Below are 21,198 nucleotides of genomic sequence, written 5' to 3'. Positions count from 1 at the left end.
CCAACACTATCATTCTATGCTGTCCATTTTAGCCCCATATTGTTGACTCTGACCGACAGCATCTCTCCAGGGTCTTAGGACAGGAGGGGGCCTCCCCATCCTCTCCTCCATGATACTTTTTTAAAATGAAAATGCTGAGGACTTGAAGCCAGGATCTCTTGCATACCCAGCTGCCATCCTATCTGCTATACCACAGCTTTCCCTGCCCCAATGTGGCTATTCTGAGATCCTTTAGTGCCCATGCCAGCTTTGAGGTTTTTTGCCCCTCCCTTTGTCCCCAAGGCTGAAGTTTTCAATAGAAGCATCACATCCTTCATCCTCTCAGGCTGTGGTTATCATGGCGATGTTCCCAGCCTCCTTATCTTTTCTGGGCTGGCGGGTAGCTGGCTTATCTCTCTGACTGGGGATACTTGAACTCTTGTTGTTTGCAACTTTGTCGCTGCTTTTCTCACTGGCGCAATGGGCAGCGACACAAGGAAGGCTGGCCAGGCTGCAAAGATGGTACTAGTGGTCATCCCACAAGGCAAAGGAGCTCTGGGACGCATGGAGGTTGGCAGATGCTTTGTTCAGCCATGTTGAGTAGTATATATGCCAAATTCCAGATGGTCCGGTATAACTTTCTCTCTTGTTCTTGGTCTTGAATTAAAAAGAAAATGATGCTCAAGAACAGTGGCTCTCTAACAGAACCTGGAAAAACTACTTTCTCAGACCCCAGCTCCCATTGTCCCCTACTCAGCATGGCTGGTAGCTATACTGGCTGGGGCATTTTAAGAGTTGCAATACAAAAGGTAACCTTTTCAAGTTGTACTCCTCTGGCCAAGCTGGCTAGGGGATTCTGGGTACTGCATTTCAACAGCCCCCCACTGTCCAAACATACAGGGCTGGCTGGTTTAAACCAAAAAAGACTCCTAATTTTTTTTAAATAATTGCTTAGAGTGGGCCTTCCCCATGCTTTAATGGAACAGGACCCCGTGAAAGTGGGGAAACCTCAGATTTAAAAACAAACACTTCTTTAACACTTTAGAGAACACCTCTCTAGTAATCTGTGGGTCTCCAGCAGAACTCTATGACCAACTGTGAGATGTTGACCATCAAATCATGCTGGGAGGACCTACAAATGACCAGAGAAGTGTTCTCTTTAGGAATCTTTAGATTCTCCAGGACAACTTTATGGTCAACTTCCAGCTGAAATCATGTTGGAGGACCTAGAGATTCCTAGAAAGAACATATTAATCCAGTGGTTCTCACAGTGTGCCGTGGGATGCAGAGCAAGGGGGGCACGAGAGTTGCTCAAGGGGGGCACAAGACTTGGAGGCTCTGATCCCTCCTCTTCCCAAACTTTTTTGTCCTAGAGGGGAAGTGAAATGCAAGGAGGATGCTTGTAATGGGATAAACTTTGCCTGCACCTTTGCTTTTGAAAGTTGTTATCAGTGGTGTCACTAGGGGGGCACGGAGAGTGTGGAGCATACCAGGTGACACCACAAGGGGGGTGACACCACTGCTCCTAACACATCTACCTTTGGGCAGAAATGGGATGTGGCCTCCATTTGCTTCTGTTTAAAATGCATTAAAAGATGATGGGAGTGGGGGAAGCTCAAGGGGGGGAGAAGGGAGAGGTCCTAAAATTTCAATTTTTTTATTTTAATTTTTAAATTATTTTAAAAATTTCTTTAAAACATCACATTTTAACCAACTCTTCACTATGCATATGTGAATACATTTTGGTTGTGCGTGTGATATTGTAATTTGAAAGTATAATTTTAATTTTGCTAGTTGTTTACATCGCAACTATTAGCATTACACTCTGATTTATGAGTAACATAAGGATTGGAAAGGATTCTGAATGGTGTGAAATGGGAGGAGGTCAATGGGGGGGAGGTGAAACCACGAGTTACTGCACTGGGTGACACCAACCGTAGGGATGTCGCTGGTTATTATATAATATATGCAGTCTAAACATATTTACAAATGGCTGCCATCTGCAGCCCTAAAAATGCCACTAATCCAGAATACTTGAATAACTGGAAGGATTATTGCTAATGCAAAGCAATGCAACAAGCTGAAATAATTTTTAATGCTCAGTCTAAATGATGACTTTTTGCAAAGCTCTCTTAAACCTTTCTTGCTGCAAGGGCAAAGTCAGAAACTACTGTCAACATCACTCAGTATTTTTTTTCCCTTGCTGAGCTCTCCATTAAAATGGTAAAATGTTGAGACCAAAATCTCTTTCTGGGGAAACTCTACATTGAGCAATAGAAGAAATTATGATGCTTTCATGGGGCTGTAGAGTCATAATAAGAACGGACCTTAGAACAGGGTGACAAGTAATCCTCATTTTACAGGACATGTCCTACATTTTAGCCTTCTGTCCAGGAGGAATTCCAAAATCTCCTCCATTTTGAACATGACTAAGAAACCCACTGAGTAACACCATGTTTGCTGTTTCCCATTTGAGAAATTTGTCTACTTGGCAGCCTGTCCTTGCTGCAAATAGGGTGATTGTTGCTAGTAAAGTAGTTTTAAGCATTTGTCTTGCTCAGATTTCTATAAGTACTGTATATTGCAAGCCAACAATGCATTTTAATGAAGATAGGTTCATCATTAACCTCATTGGGTTGAGTACATAGTAAAATACAGTATATGCCATATAGCTGTACATTATTAGTGTCTTCAGCTTTTATCTACACTTTGTGATGTCTTGTCCTCCTTTGCAGTTATGACATCTGGTCACCCTGCCTTAAGTCATCCAGTCCAACTTCTTAGTCAGTGCAACATCACTGGCAAATGATTTAGCTCTACATATGTATCTCCACCTTCTGAGGCGGCCTGAAAATGTTTTCAGATATTGAGATGGAACATGTGTCCCTACAGTCTCAGTTTGATGGTTCTAGTTCTGTCCTTTAGAGCACCAGAGAACATTTTAAATATTGGACCTTTGTCATGTGGAAGATGAAGTGACCTTGCTTTCTGCTGCTGAAGAAGACAGATTGGTGGATTTAAATTGCAAGAAAGGAGATTCTGAGTGAATCTACACTGTGGAAATAATGCTGTCTGGCACCACTTTAAGAGCTGTAGCTCCATTCTATTGAATCCTGGGATTTGTAGCCTACTCTGCTAAAGCATTTTGGTGCCTCACAAAATAAAAAATCCCAGAATATTGTCAGATGGAACCATGGCAGTTAAAGTGGTTTTGAGCTGCATTATTTCTACACCCTGTGATGAAACAATAGCAAGAACTTCCTGGTCGTAAGAGCTGTTTGATAGTGGAAAAGACAGCTTGAGAAGATGGTGGATCCTTCTTTGTTGGAAGTTTTTAAACAGACTCTGAATACCCACTTTTCAAGGGTACTGTGATAATCTCGGACACTGGCAATGGAGTGAAATAGGGGACCTTTGGGGTCACCTGGGATCTATAAGTCTGGATTCATAGAGTCATAGGATCCTAGAGTTGAAAGAGATCCCAAGGGCCATCCAGTCCAAACCCATTCTGCCATGCAGGAACTCTCAGTCAAAGCATCCCTAAGAGATGAGCTCCAGCCTCTCTTTAAAGACCTCCAAAGAATGAGACTCCATCACTCTCTGAGGGAATGTGTTCCATTTTAGAACAGCCCTTATTGTCAAAAAGGTCCTCCTAATGTTGAGGTGAGATCTCTTGTCCTGGAGCTTGCATCCATAGTTTCATGTTGTAGTCTCAGGAACAGCAGAAAACAAGCGTGCTTCATCCTTAATGTGACACCTCTCCACATTCTTATGGCACTTTTTGCAAAAGGTGAATAACTGCTGTTACTGAGCATCTGCCTGATGGTTTTCTTTTAGTATGATTTCTGCCTCACTTTTATCTCTTATTCTCACTTGGCTGTACCTGTACATATAATAGTGTTTTAACCATTTCCTTCTGTTTGTCTCTTTTTTTACCTCCTAGGCAACGGCTCCCTTTCTGCATATAGGAGCCCTTGTGGTTGTTACAGCTCTCTCTTGGTTGATATCTGGTCAGTTTGCAAGAGCAGAGAAAGCCAGTGAGTAGCAGCTTTCTTTTTTACTAGTTACATAAGGTTAAGAATGGCATGTGACGGAGAAAGACTTGGGTCGGATAGGAGCTTAACTAGGATTTGAAGCTACTTGACAAATCCAGGTTCAAGCTAATCCCTGTCATTGTTTTCTTTAGTATAACACTTCACCAAGTTTAACACAGAGAAAGGGGAGTGATAATTCATCAGCATGAATGGGAAGGAAAGCATATATCATTAATCCTCAGCCATGATAAACAGATTGAGAACACTTAGATTTACAGCAATCCTGTGATTTACCAGGCTTTGCCCACCTGGTTTTGGTTTATATTTACAACCACAGGGACTAGAAACCTGGATTTGTATAGTAGTAGTAGTAGTAGTAGTAGTAGTAAAAACAAACAAATAAATAAATAAAATAGAGGAGGTACAGTTTACCTGTTACTGAATTTTCTTCACTGATAACAAATTCCGTGATGTAACAGGATAGACTAGGGGTGCTGACAGAAGAGAAAGAAAGATATGCTACCAACTTCTGTCTTTCAGTTAGTCTCAAAGATGCTGCGAGATCCCTTTGCATACTGATCGCCCCAAAGAGTGAGGGATAGGAGATAAAAGTGGTTGGAATCGCTCTTCTTGAGAAACATTGGTATAACTTTATCCAAAGAACTGTGTGTCCTGTATAGGTTTGCCAGGTCAGGTCTGCTCCATGACCTGAGATTTTAGAGCCCGAACCTTAGACCTAGGGATGATCCCTGAAAATATCTCAGGAGCAAGAAAAGCTTGATATTAGTAAGTAGGTTTTCAAGATCATTGTAGAGATAAGGAGAAACTATGTAGATCCCAGTGGCTTTTAAATAGGGAATACTGGGTTATTGGCCATCTAGTGTCATGAGAGAGCTATCTATACATCTCCCCATAATGGGCAATGTTAGCAATAAATACAACAAAATCCTCTGGAGTGTGATAAATGTACAAAATAAGACAGATGAACTGCAAAAATATAATGTTGAAATATACTTCTTTAACAAATAATCATCAAATATGAGCTTTCTATAGCAACATTCTTACAAATATAGCCTCATCATATCACAACACAGTCATACAAATTCCCTGAAAACAAATACTCTTTACCATAAGGTGATATCACACCATATCCTATTAGTTCAAAGTCCAAAACATATAGTTCATCGATTAAGTAACATCATAGTGTCATAATACATATATGATTGTGTTGTGATATAGTAAGACTAAGTTCATAAGAATGCTCCTATAGAAACTACAGATACCAGAATTCCATACAATAGAACTATGTTATTTGAAGTGGTAATAAACAGCCACAGTTTTGTAGTGTGGATATACCCAAAGTCTAACAAATGAGTAAAATATATATACCCTTCAAGGCAGCAAATGTGCCCTGAGATTTCTGCTCCTTAGTGAAGAAGATCCAGGCTGTGAGATCTGGTCATCTTAGTCCCTTATGTTGGTTACTGTATTCCACAGCCATGGAATGACTATATAGTACCTTTATATGTTAAAAGAGAGGTTGTGGCCTTTGTTGCTCCATGTTTGGGAAGAGTGATGAGTCCTGAACCCAAACATTTTATCATCCATCTTTCTTTCATTCTCTCTCTCTCTTTCTTTCTTTGCTTTTACCTTCAGCTTCTCAGATGCTGACATTTGGAGCTTACTTTGCAGTCGTCCTTGCGCTTTACCTTATCCCACTCACTGTCTATTCCCCTTGCATAATGGAGAAGAAAGATCTTGGACCCAAACCTGCCATTATTGGTCACCGTGGATCCCCCATGGTAAGCATGAATCTTGTTGCTCTCTCCACCCATTTTCATCGCTCCCTATTTTGAGGGGTATTCCCTACAGAGAACCAGTGTGTTGTAATGGTTTGAGTGTTGGACTACGACTCTGGAAGACTAGGGTTTGGATCCCTTTTCAGCTGTGGAAACTCACTCGGTGACCTTAGTCAAGTCACATTCTCTCAACCGAAGTGGAAGGCAGTGGCAAACCTCCTCTGAATAAATCTTGCCGAGAAAACCATTTGACAGAACTTCAAAAGCATTTTTTGTTACAGTGTTAAATGTAATTGATAGCCAGAGTGTTTGATTTAATAGATCTTCTACAAAGGCTCCTGAAATAAGTGAATTTTGTTAAGCACTGGCCTAAATCCTGTTGTTACTTCTGATTAGAGCAGACCTATCTGACCAGTAACTGACTGTAATGCATTGGGGGAATGTAGCTCTGTCCATGAAGGTAAAGACATAGCCTGGGTCAATGGCTGTGGTGAATGAACTGGTGGAAATAGATCTCCATCTCTATCTTCTGAAAATGAATTAACAATTCAGGTCACCTTCTGATCAAAGAAGGAGGCCTAATCACTTGTGGAGAGATCTTGAACTAAAGGACCCTCATTGCAGTCAGCCTGTGGACTCAATATGGTGTTAAAGGTGGCAAATAGCTGATGAGGAATACGAGCTTGAGTCTGAATCTTGCCTTGCAAATGGGATTGTTGAGATTCATCTACATTAGGATAATAAGATGCACAAGCAGTCCTCAGCCTTTGACGCAATTTGTCTGATGGATTCTGTCTCCACTCCCTTTCTAAGTAACACACAATAGTTTGTTCCATACACAGTTCTGCATGGGGCCAAGGTCTTGGTTGACGCTGTATGACTAAATGAGTTCTTGATGGGGTCACAACTTCAAGAGCAGTGTTTTTTTACAGTGTTAAATTGATAGCTAGAGTGTTTGCGTTTACATCCTCCACAATGCTCTGGTCCACTAGTGGTTCTTCCAGCTCCATCTCATTCGCTGGTGGTAGGATTTAAAGATATATTAGCCATGTAAGTCTGTACATTCAGTAAGTAGAGAGATCTTGTAGCACCTTTGAGATTAGCTGAAACAAAGAACTTGGCAGCATGAGCTTTGACCAGATGCATCTGAGGAAGTAGACTTGTCTGTGAAAGCTCATGCTGCCAACTTTTTTCTTTCAGTTAGAGCCTGTACAGACAGGCCAAAATAAAGCTGCTTTGGGTCATTTTGGAGGTATGCTGTTTATTATTATTATTATTATTATTATTATTATTATTAACCTTTATTTATAAAGCACTGTAAATTTACACAGCGCTGTACATACAATCTTTTTAATTGGACGGTTCCCTGCTCTCAGGCTTACAATCTAAAAAGACACGACACAAAAGGAGAAGGGAAAGGTGGTGGGGAAGGGGCCTCTCTAGTAGGATAATACATATAAAATACATAGCAATACAGGAAATGATTCAATAAAACAGACAACAAAAGAAACATCAAATAGCAAGTGACAATTATGCAATGCAATGTTCTTAGGACTGGAGCATGGCTTTGGTGCGGCTTCTGGCCTCACAGGATGCTTGCATCATTTAAACAGCATACCTCAAAATTTACCCGAAGCAGCTTTATTTTGGTCTGTCTGTACAGGCCCTTAGTCCCAAGGGTGCTACAAGATATTTCTACATCTTATTCCCTAGTACCCCATTTATTCATTTGTTCCTCCACTGCTCCTTCATTGGACCTTAACCCTAAAACTGATTGAGGACTTGAGAAAAGGAATTCAGAGATATCCTAGGGCTTGTCTATATGGGTTATTTACTACAGATCCCCCCTTTGTTACACCACTGTAACTATCATAGTGTCATCATACAGAATTCTGGGATTTGTAGTTTGGTGAGGCACTAGCACTCTTTGGCAGAGAAAGCTAAAGACCTGGTGAAACTACACATGTTAGGATTATATAGGATGGAGCTACAGCACTTAAAGTGGTGTCAAACTGTATTATTTCTACAGTGCAGATACACCCCCAGTCCTCTGACATAGTTGTTCCTGCCAACATCAGTCAAGTAGTTCAGGAAAGGAAGATAAATACACTCATCTCCAGGCAACATTGTTCGCAAAGAATCTTTTTCTCTGCCATATCCCACCACTTTGCTTTTTCACAATAACAACCACCATCCCCACAGCATTCTGGTTCTGCTTTAGGTGCCTGTCTCCCAGCCAAGTGTGTTTACTGCCCTCCCTCATTATCTTAATGCTTCCTGCCAAAGGCATTCTGTTAAAAGCAGCTAATTCTCCCACTAATACTTGTTGATCTTTGGCTTAAAGCAAACATATGCTGTGCAAAAGGAGTTTTGTATTGGCAAGCTGTTGCAAGGCGAGAAAGGAGTCAACTGTCTAATTAAAAATCTGAAGATATGTCATGCCCTGAAATAGAAGATGTGTAGGCTTCATTTTTTAAAAGTAAAAGCGGGGGGGGGGGGGGGACTCACAATATATCTGCAAATCTGAAGCTAGAATAATAGAAGCAAATGTGGAACCCCAGAGATCTTTTAACAGGAATAGTCAAGGACTGCCCAATTTATACACACACACACACACACTTGCCATGTAAAGTTGAAAGCTTTCATGGCTGGCATGCATAGTTTTTCGTGGGTTTTTCAGGCTATGGGGCCATATTCTAGAAGAGTTTATTTCTGATGTTTCACCAGCCACAGATGCTGGCCAAACGTCAGGAATAAACTCTTCTAGAACATGGCCCCATAGCCCATAAAACCCACAAAAAGCTACTGTATATATTTGCTGCTTGGGGCAAATGACAGAAGGGTGAGCCTTCTCTATTCCATGTGGAAAAGTCAGATTAGTCTGGCAGTTGAATCTTATTTCTACAGTACATTGGTAATGGTGTGAGGTCCTCCACCATTCCTGGTGTAAGCAGAAGATGCTGTGGGGGTATTCACAGCTCTCCTCCAAAAAGTGGAAAGGTGGATTGCTCAGTAGGAATAGCTGGGGAGCAGCAGTTGCTGCCCATTGATCCAACATCCCTCAATCTAACCTATGAGACAGATGCCTTACCGTTAATCCAGGTGAAGAGCATTCATTGGCCTTTTGCATAGCTTACGAAAGTGACTTTACTGGACTCCAACTACCCCAATCCCCCAGGCTCCATTTGGGGAATGGTAGTTCAAAAATAACTTCTCCAAACCTCTGGAAGTTTGTGCAGAGGAACAAAATAGAAGCTGAAAAACAGATGGGGAGACAGCCTGTAGCTTTGTGTGTTTATGAGTGTATGAAACTGGACCCACGTTCAAAGTACTGGCATTTCCACTCCAAACAATCTCAGGAAACACATTGGTCTCTGAGACACTGATGCCTTTCTTAACAAAATAACCATTACTGGGTTCAGTGAGTTCACCCTGCTGGTGGGATAGTAAATCTTTTTACTGATCCACCAGCTTTACCACAAGCTTTAAAGGAGATGTCCAAGATGCCAAACCTGTTTGGATGGATATGGTTCATCTACTTGAATAACTACTCCAAAGAATAGATAAAAACCTGGAGTGGCTTCACTGTCCCACTGACATATAGCCACCAAAGGCCATTGGTTCACTGCATTCTGTTCATTTGTACTGGGCTAATTTAGAGTAGTTCGGCCAGTAGTTCATTGAGCAAGGCAATACATTTCTCAAATTGGATGCAATGGCTACAGCATGTACAAAACCATAGGTGTTCATCTGAAGCAGATGAATGGCCCTCCTTCCATTGCAACTTCCACCAGAGATGTAGACTTGAGTCGATTGACTTAGACTCAAGCCGCTTCAATGGCTTGACTTGGACTCAAGTCGACATGATTCACTGACTTGACTTGACTTGAGACTTGTATCAACTGACTTGCTGGCCTAACTTCATTCAGAAGTAGCAAATATGTTAGAAAGGAGGTTTGAGGTGGGTCTTGAGATCTGCTTGGCAGCCTGTCTCTTCTGCACATCACAGGAGCCTTCTAAAGCTTAGAAGGATCCTTCTGCCTCAAGCCCATTGCTTAACATGTCTGCTGTTCCTCTCCAAGATTCTTTTCTGGTTATTGAAACTCCACACCCCACACCTCCTTTTTTCTATTAAAGTTGGTTCTCACACTAGATACTCAACTTGAGACTTGACTTGAAATTATCTTCTAAGTTGGATTTAAACCTTAAAGGAAGAAACTTGAGACTTGATTTGAGATTTGGAATAAAAGGCTTGAATGCATCACTGACTTCCACTGACCTAGTCTCTGAGGGGGAGAAGAATCAGACACAGGCCCATCATGCCTAGATTCAGCAGCAGCTGAAAATATTTTCCATCATCCCAACTGTCATTACCCTGGCATCAGAGGAAGAGGAGAAGATGCTGTAGAAGATGCTAGAATTCAACTAAATCCCCTCGCACACTGGCACCCTCTTTTCCTTTTGTGTCATGTCTTATTTAGATTGTAAGCCTGAGGGTAGGGGATAGTTTGTTGTTGTTGTTGTTGTTGTTGCTTTACATGTAAAGTGCCATGTAATATGGTGGCATTATGTAAATAAATGGTGAGGATGATGGATGATGTCCGGTGGTGTACTGGCACCGGACTAGAAGCATTTAACCCCCTGGACTTTTTGAAGAACAAGACCTATGACATTGTGAAGTCAAAGGTTTTCATGGCTGGCATCCATAGTCTTGTGGGTTTTGCAGACTATGTTGCCCTGTTCTAGAAGAGTTTATTCCTGATGTTTTGCCAGCATCTGTGGCTGGCATCTTCAGAGATGCCAGCCACAGAGCCACAAAAGACTACCTATGACATTGTCTGCCACCTTGACTTCCCATGCAGTTGTCCAATCCTGTGTTAGTCTAACATAGCTATCTACTTGGGGGAGATACTGTAGAAACTATCCTGTTGAGGAAGTGAACAACAACAACAACAAAAAAGACGTGCTGCTATATCACTGGCTTTGCCCTGTGTCATTAAGGGATCTGACAGAAAGAAGGTAGGCGAAGGTGTTGTAGAGAAGCCAAAGAATGGCAGCTGAGGAGAGAGCCAGATGGCAGGGGGATGAGGGAGGCAAGGTTAGTCCAAGAAAGGTGTTTTAGGAACAGCTTAGGTAAAGGGGATTTGCTGGGAAAGGAAGCTGGATTTACAGGTAACCAGCAGCAGCAATAGCCCAAGCCATTTTCCTCCCTGAGACAGAGCATAAGATCACATCTCTTATGTACCTGAGCCCAAGGCACTTAGTACCCTAAATCACTCGTGTTATTTTGGCTCCTGAGGCAAAAAATTAAAAATGCAGCTGCATTTCCCAGTACTTTTTTGCTCTGCACTTGTATGGTGCTCACTTTGTTGTTGCATTCAAGTAGTGAGTTCAAGCTCATTGAAACAAAGAAACCTCACCCTTTTTTGTAGGTCTTTTGGGCTATGAGGCCATGTTCTAGAAGAGTTATTCCTGATGTTTCACCAGCATCTGTGGCTGGCATTTTCAGAGAAGGCTGGCGAAACATCAGGAATAAACTCTTCTAGAACACGGCCTGATATCCCCCAAAACCACAAAAAACTATGAATGCCAGCCATGAAAGCCTTTGACTTCACAAACCTCACACTTAATTTGAAGTTGAAGGCTTTCACGGCCGACATCCATAATTTTTGTGGGTTTTCTGAGCTATGCATCTGTGTTCTGAAAGAATTTATTCCTGACATTTCACCTGCCTGTGTGGCTGGCTGTTAAGATGCCAGCCACGGATGCAGACAAAATGTCAGGAATAAATTCATCCAGAACGTGGCCACATAGCCTGGAAAACCCACAGAAAACTATCACGTTTAATTTTTTGACATTTGCACAGCTGAATGTTATGATACCATCATGTAGTTGCTTAAATATTGGACTGAGACGCCAATGATTTGATCTTACTGATGTGAGAGCTGGACAATGAAGAAAGTGGATAAAAAGAAAATCCAACTTGTTTGACATGTAGTGCTGGAGAAAAGTTGAAGCTGTCATTCTTTGGCTACATCATGAGAAGGCATGAATCATTGGAAAAGGCTATAATGCTAGGAAAGGCAGTAGCAAGAGAGGAAGACAACATGCCAGATGGCTAGACTCAGTTAGGGAAGTCATAGGCCTCAATCTACATGACCAAAGCAGAGTAGTGGAGGACAGGGGGTCCTGGAGATGTCTAATCCACAGGGTTGCCATGAGCCAAGGCCAACTCAAGAGCAGTTAACAACACCAATGATACTATAAAATAAGCACAGGCATGGATCAAACATTGATAAGAATGAAGATTGTGGTAAGGAAATAAGAAGATGACTAAGAATGGGAAGGGCAGCCATGAACTTCTAAGATCCTTTACAAGATCCTATAGTGTAAAGACCTAAGCAGAGCTGTGGAGGACAAGGGGTCTTGGGGATGTCTCATCTACAGGTCATCATGAGTTGAGGTTGACCTCAGGGCAACAACAACAAAGACTCCAAGAATCCAGGGTTTGAATCTCCACTTGGCCATGAAAACCCACCATGGGACCTTGGGCAAATCACACTGTTCTCTCAAGCTAAGAGGAAGACAATAGCAAACCTCCTCTGAATAAAACCTATGATAAGTTTGCCATAAGTCAGAGTTTACGTGAAGGAACATAATAACCAAGTTTGGAGTGTGACACCTGGTTTGTGATGCCTTCTCTGAAGGAAGCTGGAGTTTTAATACCAGAATCGCCTGGGGAATGACTTTTCACTTTCTTGGCTTGGGCTTTGTCTTCTACTATGCCTTACGCCTAGAAGCTCTCTGTGTTAGTAGCCAAGTAATTTCATCTCTACTTTAGGTCAGCCCCTCCTGCATTATCTCACGGTTGGATATGATTTCCTGAGCTGAAATCAGCAGAGCTTCGGAGACAGCTTGCAGTGATTAGGAGGTGCTTCTCAGCAGGCCTAAAGGCTCGGACACCCCTTTTTCCGCCCACGCCAATCTGTAATGTAATGGATTGTCTCTCGTCTTCTTTTTGAACGAGGCAAATCCCTTCCTTCCGGAATTGAGGCTTTTAAGGACTCCTTTAAGCTGGAAAGTGTTCTCTGCAGGTTACAAAGGCTTTCAAATCCTTTCCTGCTTTGTTCCATCTTCCTTTTTCACAGATTTAAAGGTGGCTGCGGAGGAGGAACTCTGGCTGAAATGGCCAATATTTAGTAATATTGTGCTGTCCCACATTTTTGTGCTGTTCCAGCTTTGCAGGTTTTTTAAAAAGTATTGTTAAGTATATAAAAATACAGAAAGCTCCACAAGAGCTGTTTTCACTGATTCCTCTTATACTCTTGTTGAGTTTTAGGGAGTTGCCTAGCTGAGACCTAGGCTCTGAATTTGTATTTCTTCATTTCAATGTGTAAGTCCTCAAGATTAGTGGGATCCGCTGAACAAGGCTTCCTGAGCAAGGATTTGTAACATTTTCAAAGACCTTGATTTGTCTAAATTATGAAAGGAAGCCTTCCATGACAGATGTACATCTACAGCCAAGTGACAGTTTTAAAAAGATATATTTGCTGCATCCATGTTAACAAATCTACCCATATACATGCTTTTGTTTTCGAAAAGGTCTCATACCTGAAAACTGAGAGCCAGCATGGTGTTGGGATTTGTGTCTTGGACTAAGACACTGAGAAACCAGAATTTAAATCCCCTCTTGGCCATGGAAACCCATGGGATGACCTTGGGCAAGTCATGCTCTCCCAGCCTTGGAGGAAGGCAATGGCAACCCCTCCTGAACAAATTCTGCCAAGTACTGAGTAGACAAGGCATGTCCAGGGAATATGAGCTTCCTTTATTGGGTCAAAACACTCCCCCAATAATTTAAATGCCTTTCCTTTTGTAGGGAGTGAGGGTCAAATTTGGGAGTGTTTGCACCAACCCTGATGGTTGTGTCTCCGTTCACCGTTTAGCTCATGGCTGCCATTTTTTTTCCACCAACATCCTAAGGAATGCTGCAGTACTATCATAGAGTATTCCCCCCCCCCCCCTAGGATCATGCAAATGAGAAACCAGTTTTGCTTCTTGATACCCAGGGCCTATAAGAGTGGGTTCAGCCAGTACATCAGTCTGGGATCTGGAGAGCCAAGGACAGCCCTGTGAATTACGGATGGCCTCCTCCCATTATTATTATTTTTTTAAAAAGCCCCATAGCCCCCCTCAACTGCATTATTTTACAAAGGTTAGCAAACAGGTAGCTCACTTGGTATTTTCTTGGTTTTTTACCTGCACCTGCCTATTTTCCCCATGAAATGGACAGATAATTTCATCCTGCATTTCAGTTACACATTCATAATAATTGGAAGGTGCACAAACCATCGAGGCACTGGATCAAGAGCTGCCTACTTTGTTCATATTTGATCATAACCATATTTTTCTACAAAAAAGGGAAAACTGCAACTTTAAAATTTCATATTATACCATTATCTTTATTGAAACGACTCTGGCTGTATGCACACTACAGAAATAATACAGTTTGACAGTGCTTTAACTGCCATGGCTCCATGCTATGGACATCTGGGATTTGTACTTTTGTGAGATATTTAGCCTTCTCTCTCACTGAACTCTGGTCCCACAACAAACTACAAACCCCAAGATTCCATAGCATGGAGCCATTGCAGTTAAAGCACTGTCAAACTGCATGAATTCTGCAATGTGGATGCAGCCTAAATTGAGGATTTGAGGTCCATTTGGAGCTTAAATCCTCATTTTTGAGACAAGCCCACCCACAGGCCCCCAAAACTACCTTCTTATGCCTTGCAAAATTTATCTTAGGAGACACTGTCAACACCACTGAGTTGGGCAGAAGTGCTCATCGGACTCTCAGGTCATGCTCATGTGCAATTAGCTTTATATGGATTCTCCAGGGTTCTCTGGAAGCCAACTTTAAGAAGATGACTGGAGAGCTGGCATGGGAGTCACTCAGGCCATACACCCTCATATATATTTCACCCCTACCCATATCATCATCCAAAAGACAAACAAATGGGTACTTGAACAGATCAAGCCTGAAATCTCCTGGGAAGCTGAGATGATCAAACTCAGGCTGTCGTACTTTGGCCACATTATAAGAAGGCATGATTCATTAGAAAAGACAATAATGCTAGGAAAGGTGGAAGGTAGTAGAAACAGAGGAAGATTGCATGTCAGATGGTTAGACTCAAATCAGGAGGTCACAGGCCTGGGTCTACAAGTCCTGAGCATCGAGCTTGAAAACAGTGGTGTGTGTGTGTGTGTGTGTGTGTGTCTTGGAGCTGTTTCATCCACAGGGTCACCATGAGTTGGGGTTGACTCAAGGGCAATTAACAACAAATCTTCGCCGCCACCACCACCATATTCCTTTATTCTCTGCCTTTCTCCCAAAACGTAGGAATTACAAATGAGTACAATAAAGCTGAAAACATACAAAATATATGCCCTTGCTTTGGAAGCCTGGTTGCCACCAACGTTGCTTCCGTTTAAGTGCCAAGTAAAAAATTGGCTGTGCATCAAAGCCCTTGAGCCTCACTGACTTATCTCAAAATGCTAACACACAGGGCTTTAACAGCTGCTTTAATCTTTTAAACCTGTTTTAGCTTGTTAATCAAGTTGAATTTAAATTCTATTAAAATTATTTTAATTTTTTAAAATTGTTTTCATTTGTATGCTGCTCTGAGATGTTTTGACACTTAGGATAAATAAGTAAAGCTGCATTATAGTATAATATAATGCATTGTGTTATAATGTTACATAAACAAGATGCATAATAATAGATGAAACAACAATTGAACAGTAGTGTTTGTTAGTAGGACCTAAATCCCAGTGTTGTTATTGTGTGCCTTCAAGTCATTTCCAACATGGCAACTCTAAGGTGAACGTATCATGGGGTTTTCTGGGGCTGAGAGTTTGTGACTCACCAAAGGTCACCCAATGGGTCTTCATGCCTCAGCGGGCAATTGAACCCTGATCTCCAGAGTCATAGTCCAATGCTCAAAAGACTACAGTATGCTGTATCCTAGAGGGATACTATAACATTTAAGTAGATTTAATAAGGATGTGTTTTTTTTAAAGAGTACTGTATGTAAAAACTATCTATTGTGTTGAGATCCAGAATGATGTAGTGGTTCGAGCATTGGACTGTGACTCTGGAGATCATGGTTTGATTTCTTTGGAGAAGGGGGATACAAATTATTATTATTATTATTATTATTATTATTATTATTATTATTATTATCATTATTATTTCATGCTTGGCAATGGAATCCCACTGGGTGACTTTGGGTGAGTCACACACTCTCAGCCCCAGAAAAACCTGTGATAGGTTTGCCTTAGGTTGGTCATAAGTTGGAAATAACTTGAAGGCACATGACAATAACAACAAGAACAAGCTATTGTTTTGACTTCTGCCGTATCTAATGATGTCCCTTGGAATAGGATCTAGTCTGGCAACTCTAAGGTGAATGTCTCATGAGGTTTTCTTGACAATGGGATCTTGGAATTTGTAGTTAAATAGAAGACTTTTCTGCCAAAGATCTCCAGTGTTTCTCTGAACGTTGTTGTTGTTGTTGTATGCCTTCAAGTCATTTCCGACTTATGGTGACTGCATAATGAAGCTGTTACAAAGTTTTCTTGGCAAGATTTGGTCAGAAGGGGTTTGCCATGGCCTTCCTCTGGAGCTGAGAGAGTGTGATGTGCCCAAGGCTATCCAGTGGGTTTCCATGGCCAAGCAGGGATTTGAACACTGCTCTCCAGTGTTCAGATCACTACACCACATTGACTATCCAAGATAGCTACATTACAATTCATAATAAAACCTGGAGCGAATTCACTGCCCCATTGACATGGAAGCTGCCAGCCACCACTGTTTCTTTAATGTATGCCACAACTCAGTGATCTTCCCTTTGGTTTCCAATTTCTAACTGTGGCAGGTCCCAAGGAATTGTGCCCCATCTGCTCTCTCAGACCTGGAGATAAGGTTCTCAAGACCCTGCTTTGTCTGAATAGTCTGGTGTCGGGTGTTGACTCACTGTTCTGGTATTTCACACTGTCTGCATGATGCTGTTTCTAAAGCTGTTTCAGTAGTCCATTTTGGCCTCTTAACTGACTGTTCTGTTGCTCATATGGTGTCCTGTTTGGCAGTATGCTTCTATGAATAAATAATATTGTTTATTCTCTCTGTTTCTTCTCCAGCTGGCACCAGAAAACACTCTGATGTCCTTTCAGAAGGCGGTGGAGCAGAAAATCTATGGAGTACAAGCAGATGTAGTGATAAGGCAAGTCTCCTTCCCTCTCTCTCTATCTCTCTTTCCCAGGTTTTCAAAGTTTCATGCTCTTTCCCACATTCCTGACTCTTAAGTGGTACCACTTATCATAGTTATGCAAGACAAGGATGTTTTAGGAAGAGCACCAAAGAATTGATGACCTCAGTACCCTTTACATTGGTAATCAAAGAACATTTAGAAGCATAGCCATGTTAGTCTGAAAAAGCAGTATGCAAAGGGATCTTGTAACACCTTTAAGATTTAATAGCTTGTTGCTGAAGGAAAGAAAGCAGAAGTTCAGCAAGATAGCAGCACCTTCCTACAGTTGTCCCTCTATATCCACGGATTCTTTATCCATGGATTCACGCATTCACAGCGTTCATATATATTGAAATATGAAACTTTGATTTTTGTCATTTTATATATTTCCATTTTACTATCCATTGTATTTAACGGGACCTAAACATCTACAGGTTTTTGGTGTCCATAGGGGGTTCTGGGCCCTAGCCCTAATGGATACCAAAGGCCCATTGTACTTGCCTTACAGCATGATGTTGTAGTTCTTCAGTTCTTTTCCTGTGGAAATGGCCATAGAAGTGAGTCTTTGGATGAACCATTTTTTCCAGCTAGAAAACAATAACTTGCTTTTATAAACGTTTCTCATGAGAAGATAACTAAAGAGCTACGACATCATATGGTAAAGCACAAAGAAAGGTGCAACTGTCTGTCTGAAATTCTGCTTTCTTTAGTTGTGTGATAAGCTCCTAATTGTACAAAAGAAGTTGTCGCAAAAGGTTTCATAGACTTGATCAACTTCCTCAGACTATGCATCTGAGGAAGTAGACTAAGGCTGCATCCACACTTCAGAAACAATCCAGCCTGTCACTACTTTAACCACATGGCTCAATGCTGTGGAATTCTGGGGGTTATAGTTTTGGGAGCCATTTAGCCTTCTCTGTCAGAGAGCTTTGATGCCACAACAAACTACAGCTCCCAGAATTCCATAGCATTGAGCCATGGTAGTTAAAAGTGGCGTCAAACTAGAAAATTTCTGCAGTGCATATGCAGCCCATGAAAGCTTTTGCTACAACCTCTTTTGCACCATTAGTCTAAAAGGTGGTTCATGATCCCTTTGCATAAAGTCAAAGAGCATGTAAGTTTTTGAGCTACACAGTACTCTCCAGAATGAATAAGAGCCTTCCGAGGCCAAAAGGGCAAAAACTCATTTGTGCTCATTTTGATCTTGGGGTCAAAAGCAGTTCTGAAGATTAAAAGCAAAGTGAAGTCAAAGGCTTTCATGGCCGGCATCCATAGTTTTTTTGTGGGTTTTTCAGGCTATGTGGCCATGTTCTAGAAGAGTTTATTCCTGACGTTTTGCCTGCATCTGTGGCTGGCATCTTCAGATGAAAAGGGCAGGATAATTGCATTTCAGTTTGTGTATTAATTCAGGAAGTGTGGATCAGCTGCATTCACATGCAAATCACCATTCACAGGTTTTCACATTTGCTCCATGAATCAACAGCACTATGCCTGATGTAGCCTAGGTCACCTGTCTTCTGAGTCAATGAGTGATGCTTGTCTTCTCTCTGTTTCACAGTTATGATGGAATACCTTTTTTAATGCATGACAAGACACTACGGAGGACGACCAATGTGGAAGAAGTGTTTCCACAACTAGCATATGAGCATTCCTCTATGTTCAACTGGACAGACTTGGAGTTACTGAATGCTGGTGAATGGTTCCTTAAGGTGTGTATATTTATATATACATATACTGGGGTCTGACATACTGGACATCAAGCTGAGTTCTCAAGCTTTGTTCATTTACTGTATATCCAGAAGCAGGAGAAGGAACGGATGTAAATCTTTTCTTCAAGCTGGAAAGAGTGTCCTCAATCTTTGGTTCTCCAGTTTTGGACATCAGTTCCCAGAATGCTTCACCATGGGTCATGCTGGCTGGTTCTTCTGGAAACTGAAGTCCAAACTAGCTAGAGGACATTATCCTATGCCCTGTTCTCTGATTACAATCAAAATCAATATTCATGGCAGCCCAAAACATCTGGGATTGCTTGGGGATGCAAAATTGGCAATGCACATTCTCATCTTTTTGTGCATCTATGTCCCCACCCTCTTGCATATTTTGCTTATTTATTTTAAGCATATCATATGCCTACATTTCAGGTGTTGAATCTCACACGACAGTTCACAAAGTGTTTGTGTGGGGATGGTGAAGTATAAAATTCAGAGATCTAATAAAATGATAGGCTGGTAATGCAACATGCGTGTCTCTAATTGTATGACCAACCACAAATAACCATCAGAAAATGCATATTAAAAACAGTTGAACCAAATCTTCACACAAGGATGATTAAGAAGGTGATGTCAAACTCAGCTGGTGAAACTACCTATCAGTGTCATGGAGGAACAGAAACAAGAAGCATTGTTCATAAATCAAGTTGGGGGGAAAAAACAGGCCTCCTGAAATTAGGTACTCCTTCCTGTTGTCGGCATGGCAACTCATCCCACTCCTCTTGACCAGTGCTGGTCTGTGTGCTGAAATGTCTCACATTTGGTATTATTTTTATCATACCATATTCAAGCTTTTCAGGCAATTTCCTGATTGGTACTTGTAGCTGATTTATATGCAATATAATAGAATGAGATTGCATTAAATCAGTTCTAGCTCATGGACTGAGCAATGTGTCTGCTTTACCTTGAAATGTGGGGAGGGCATGACCCCCCTTTCCAGCTTCGTCCACAATTTGCTCTGGCAGTAAACTAAACATACCCAAAAGATTGGGTGAACTTACAATGAAACATTATTTACTGTACACTGACATAATATGTGAGATGAAACCAGACAAGCTTTGTTAGTGTTGTGTCCTACCTGGAGGTGGCCTTGTTGTCACAAGGAAGGAGAAGAGATCCCAGACCCCAGCTGGAGGCTCACAATCCTGTTTGGGCACTGGCAGAAGCAGTAAACATACAGTCACTTAAAATCTTAGAGCTGGATGAGACCACAAGGGCCTTCCAGTCCAACCTCCATTAAAGCACTCTTGACAGATGATCATCCAGCCTCTGTTTGAAAACTTCCAAAGAGGAAGACTGCACCACACTCTGAGGCAGCATCTTCCATTGTCAAACACCTCTTACCACCAAGTAATTCTTTCTAAAGTTTAGGCTGAATCTGTTTTCCTGTAGAGTGCTGTAATTTCTAACAAGTGAGAACAAAACATCAGGAAATGCCTTGCTCTTCTTTAAATAGAAGCTAAGCTACCAAAGCCAGCTGGCCTAATTTACTGCTGACTAGAAACTGGCTTGGCCAGGGCTATGCCACTGCTCTAGACAGATACCTTCAACAGCTCCTGGAAGCCTTGTTGGACATGTGTGGCTTTGTGGATCTCTGGCCTTTGGAATGGAAATCAAACTAACTTTCTGACAACTCCTTTCTTGGCTCTGGACCCAGCTCAGGGCTGCTTTTCCCATCTGGACCTCATACTGCCTGGACCATGCTTCCAGATGAAGTCTTGTGTAAGCCTTGGGGCTTACCTAGTTTCCCCCTGTCCATTTCTGCAGGTGCACTTATCTGTGCACTTGCCAGCCTTAAGCAGGACACTTGAGGGGCAGAGCTCCAGATCTGGGGCACTAGAATAGAAAAGGCCTTGCCCCACTGGCACCCTGCTTTGCCATAGATCAGGGCTACTCAGAGTGGTGTTCCATGGACCGGTGCTGGTCCATAAAGGCTGCGCCTCCACACAGGTTGCCAGTCCAGAGCAAGTTAATAAGAGAGGAAAAAACTGTTATAATCAATAGGCACAAATAAATTTCTAGTCCCTGGCACATTTGGAAGAAAAACCTCTGCTGGTCCACCACATCAGACAGCTTACGAAGCACTGCCATAGATGACAAAAACAAAACAAAACTTCTACTCAAGGGCCTTGGGTGGATATTTTGAAATCTAGTCCATTTGTGTTGGGGATCCTTGTACTTAAGTGTGGGAAGTTCTTCCCTCTCCTTCTCTGTGGGCACAGTGGTAAAAGCTGAAGTGCTACATGTGATTCTTGACTTTTAATCACCCGAGGATCCCTCCACTTTCTCCCCAGCTCTCACCAAG

The 21,198-nt window shown here is 41.8% G+C and overlaps 1 protein-coding gene across 5 annotated transcripts in view; it reads left to right on the top strand.

Moving 5' to 3' along the window:
- LOC149320150 (glycerophosphodiester phosphodiesterase 2-like) overlaps positions 1-21,198 on the top strand; it is a 196,262-nt gene that overhangs the window by 142,130 nt on the left and 32,934 nt on the right. For all 5 annotated transcript variants that reach the window (XM_089513025.1, XM_089513022.1, XM_089513024.1 and 2 more), the window contains 4 exons: positions 3,923-4,016; positions 5,670-5,815; positions 17,015-17,097; positions 18,683-18,833. In XM_089513025.1, the coding sequence (XP_089369151.1) occupies positions 3,923-4,016; positions 5,670-5,815; positions 17,015-17,097; positions 18,683-18,833 (474 nt within the window). The remainder of the gene's footprint in view (positions 1-3,922; positions 4,017-5,669; positions 5,816-17,014; positions 17,098-18,682; positions 18,834-21,198) is intronic.

This window comes from Sceloporus occidentalis, unplaced genomic scaffold (genome assembly GCF_023333645.1).
Source record: "Sceloporus occidentalis isolate IW3139 unplaced genomic scaffold, rSceOcc1.0.p SCAF_2, whole genome shotgun sequence".
Classification (NCBI taxonomy): Eukaryota; Metazoa; Chordata; class Lepidosauria; order Squamata; family Phrynosomatidae; genus Sceloporus; species Sceloporus occidentalis.
This window is presented reverse-complemented; position numbering and strand designations above follow the sequence as displayed.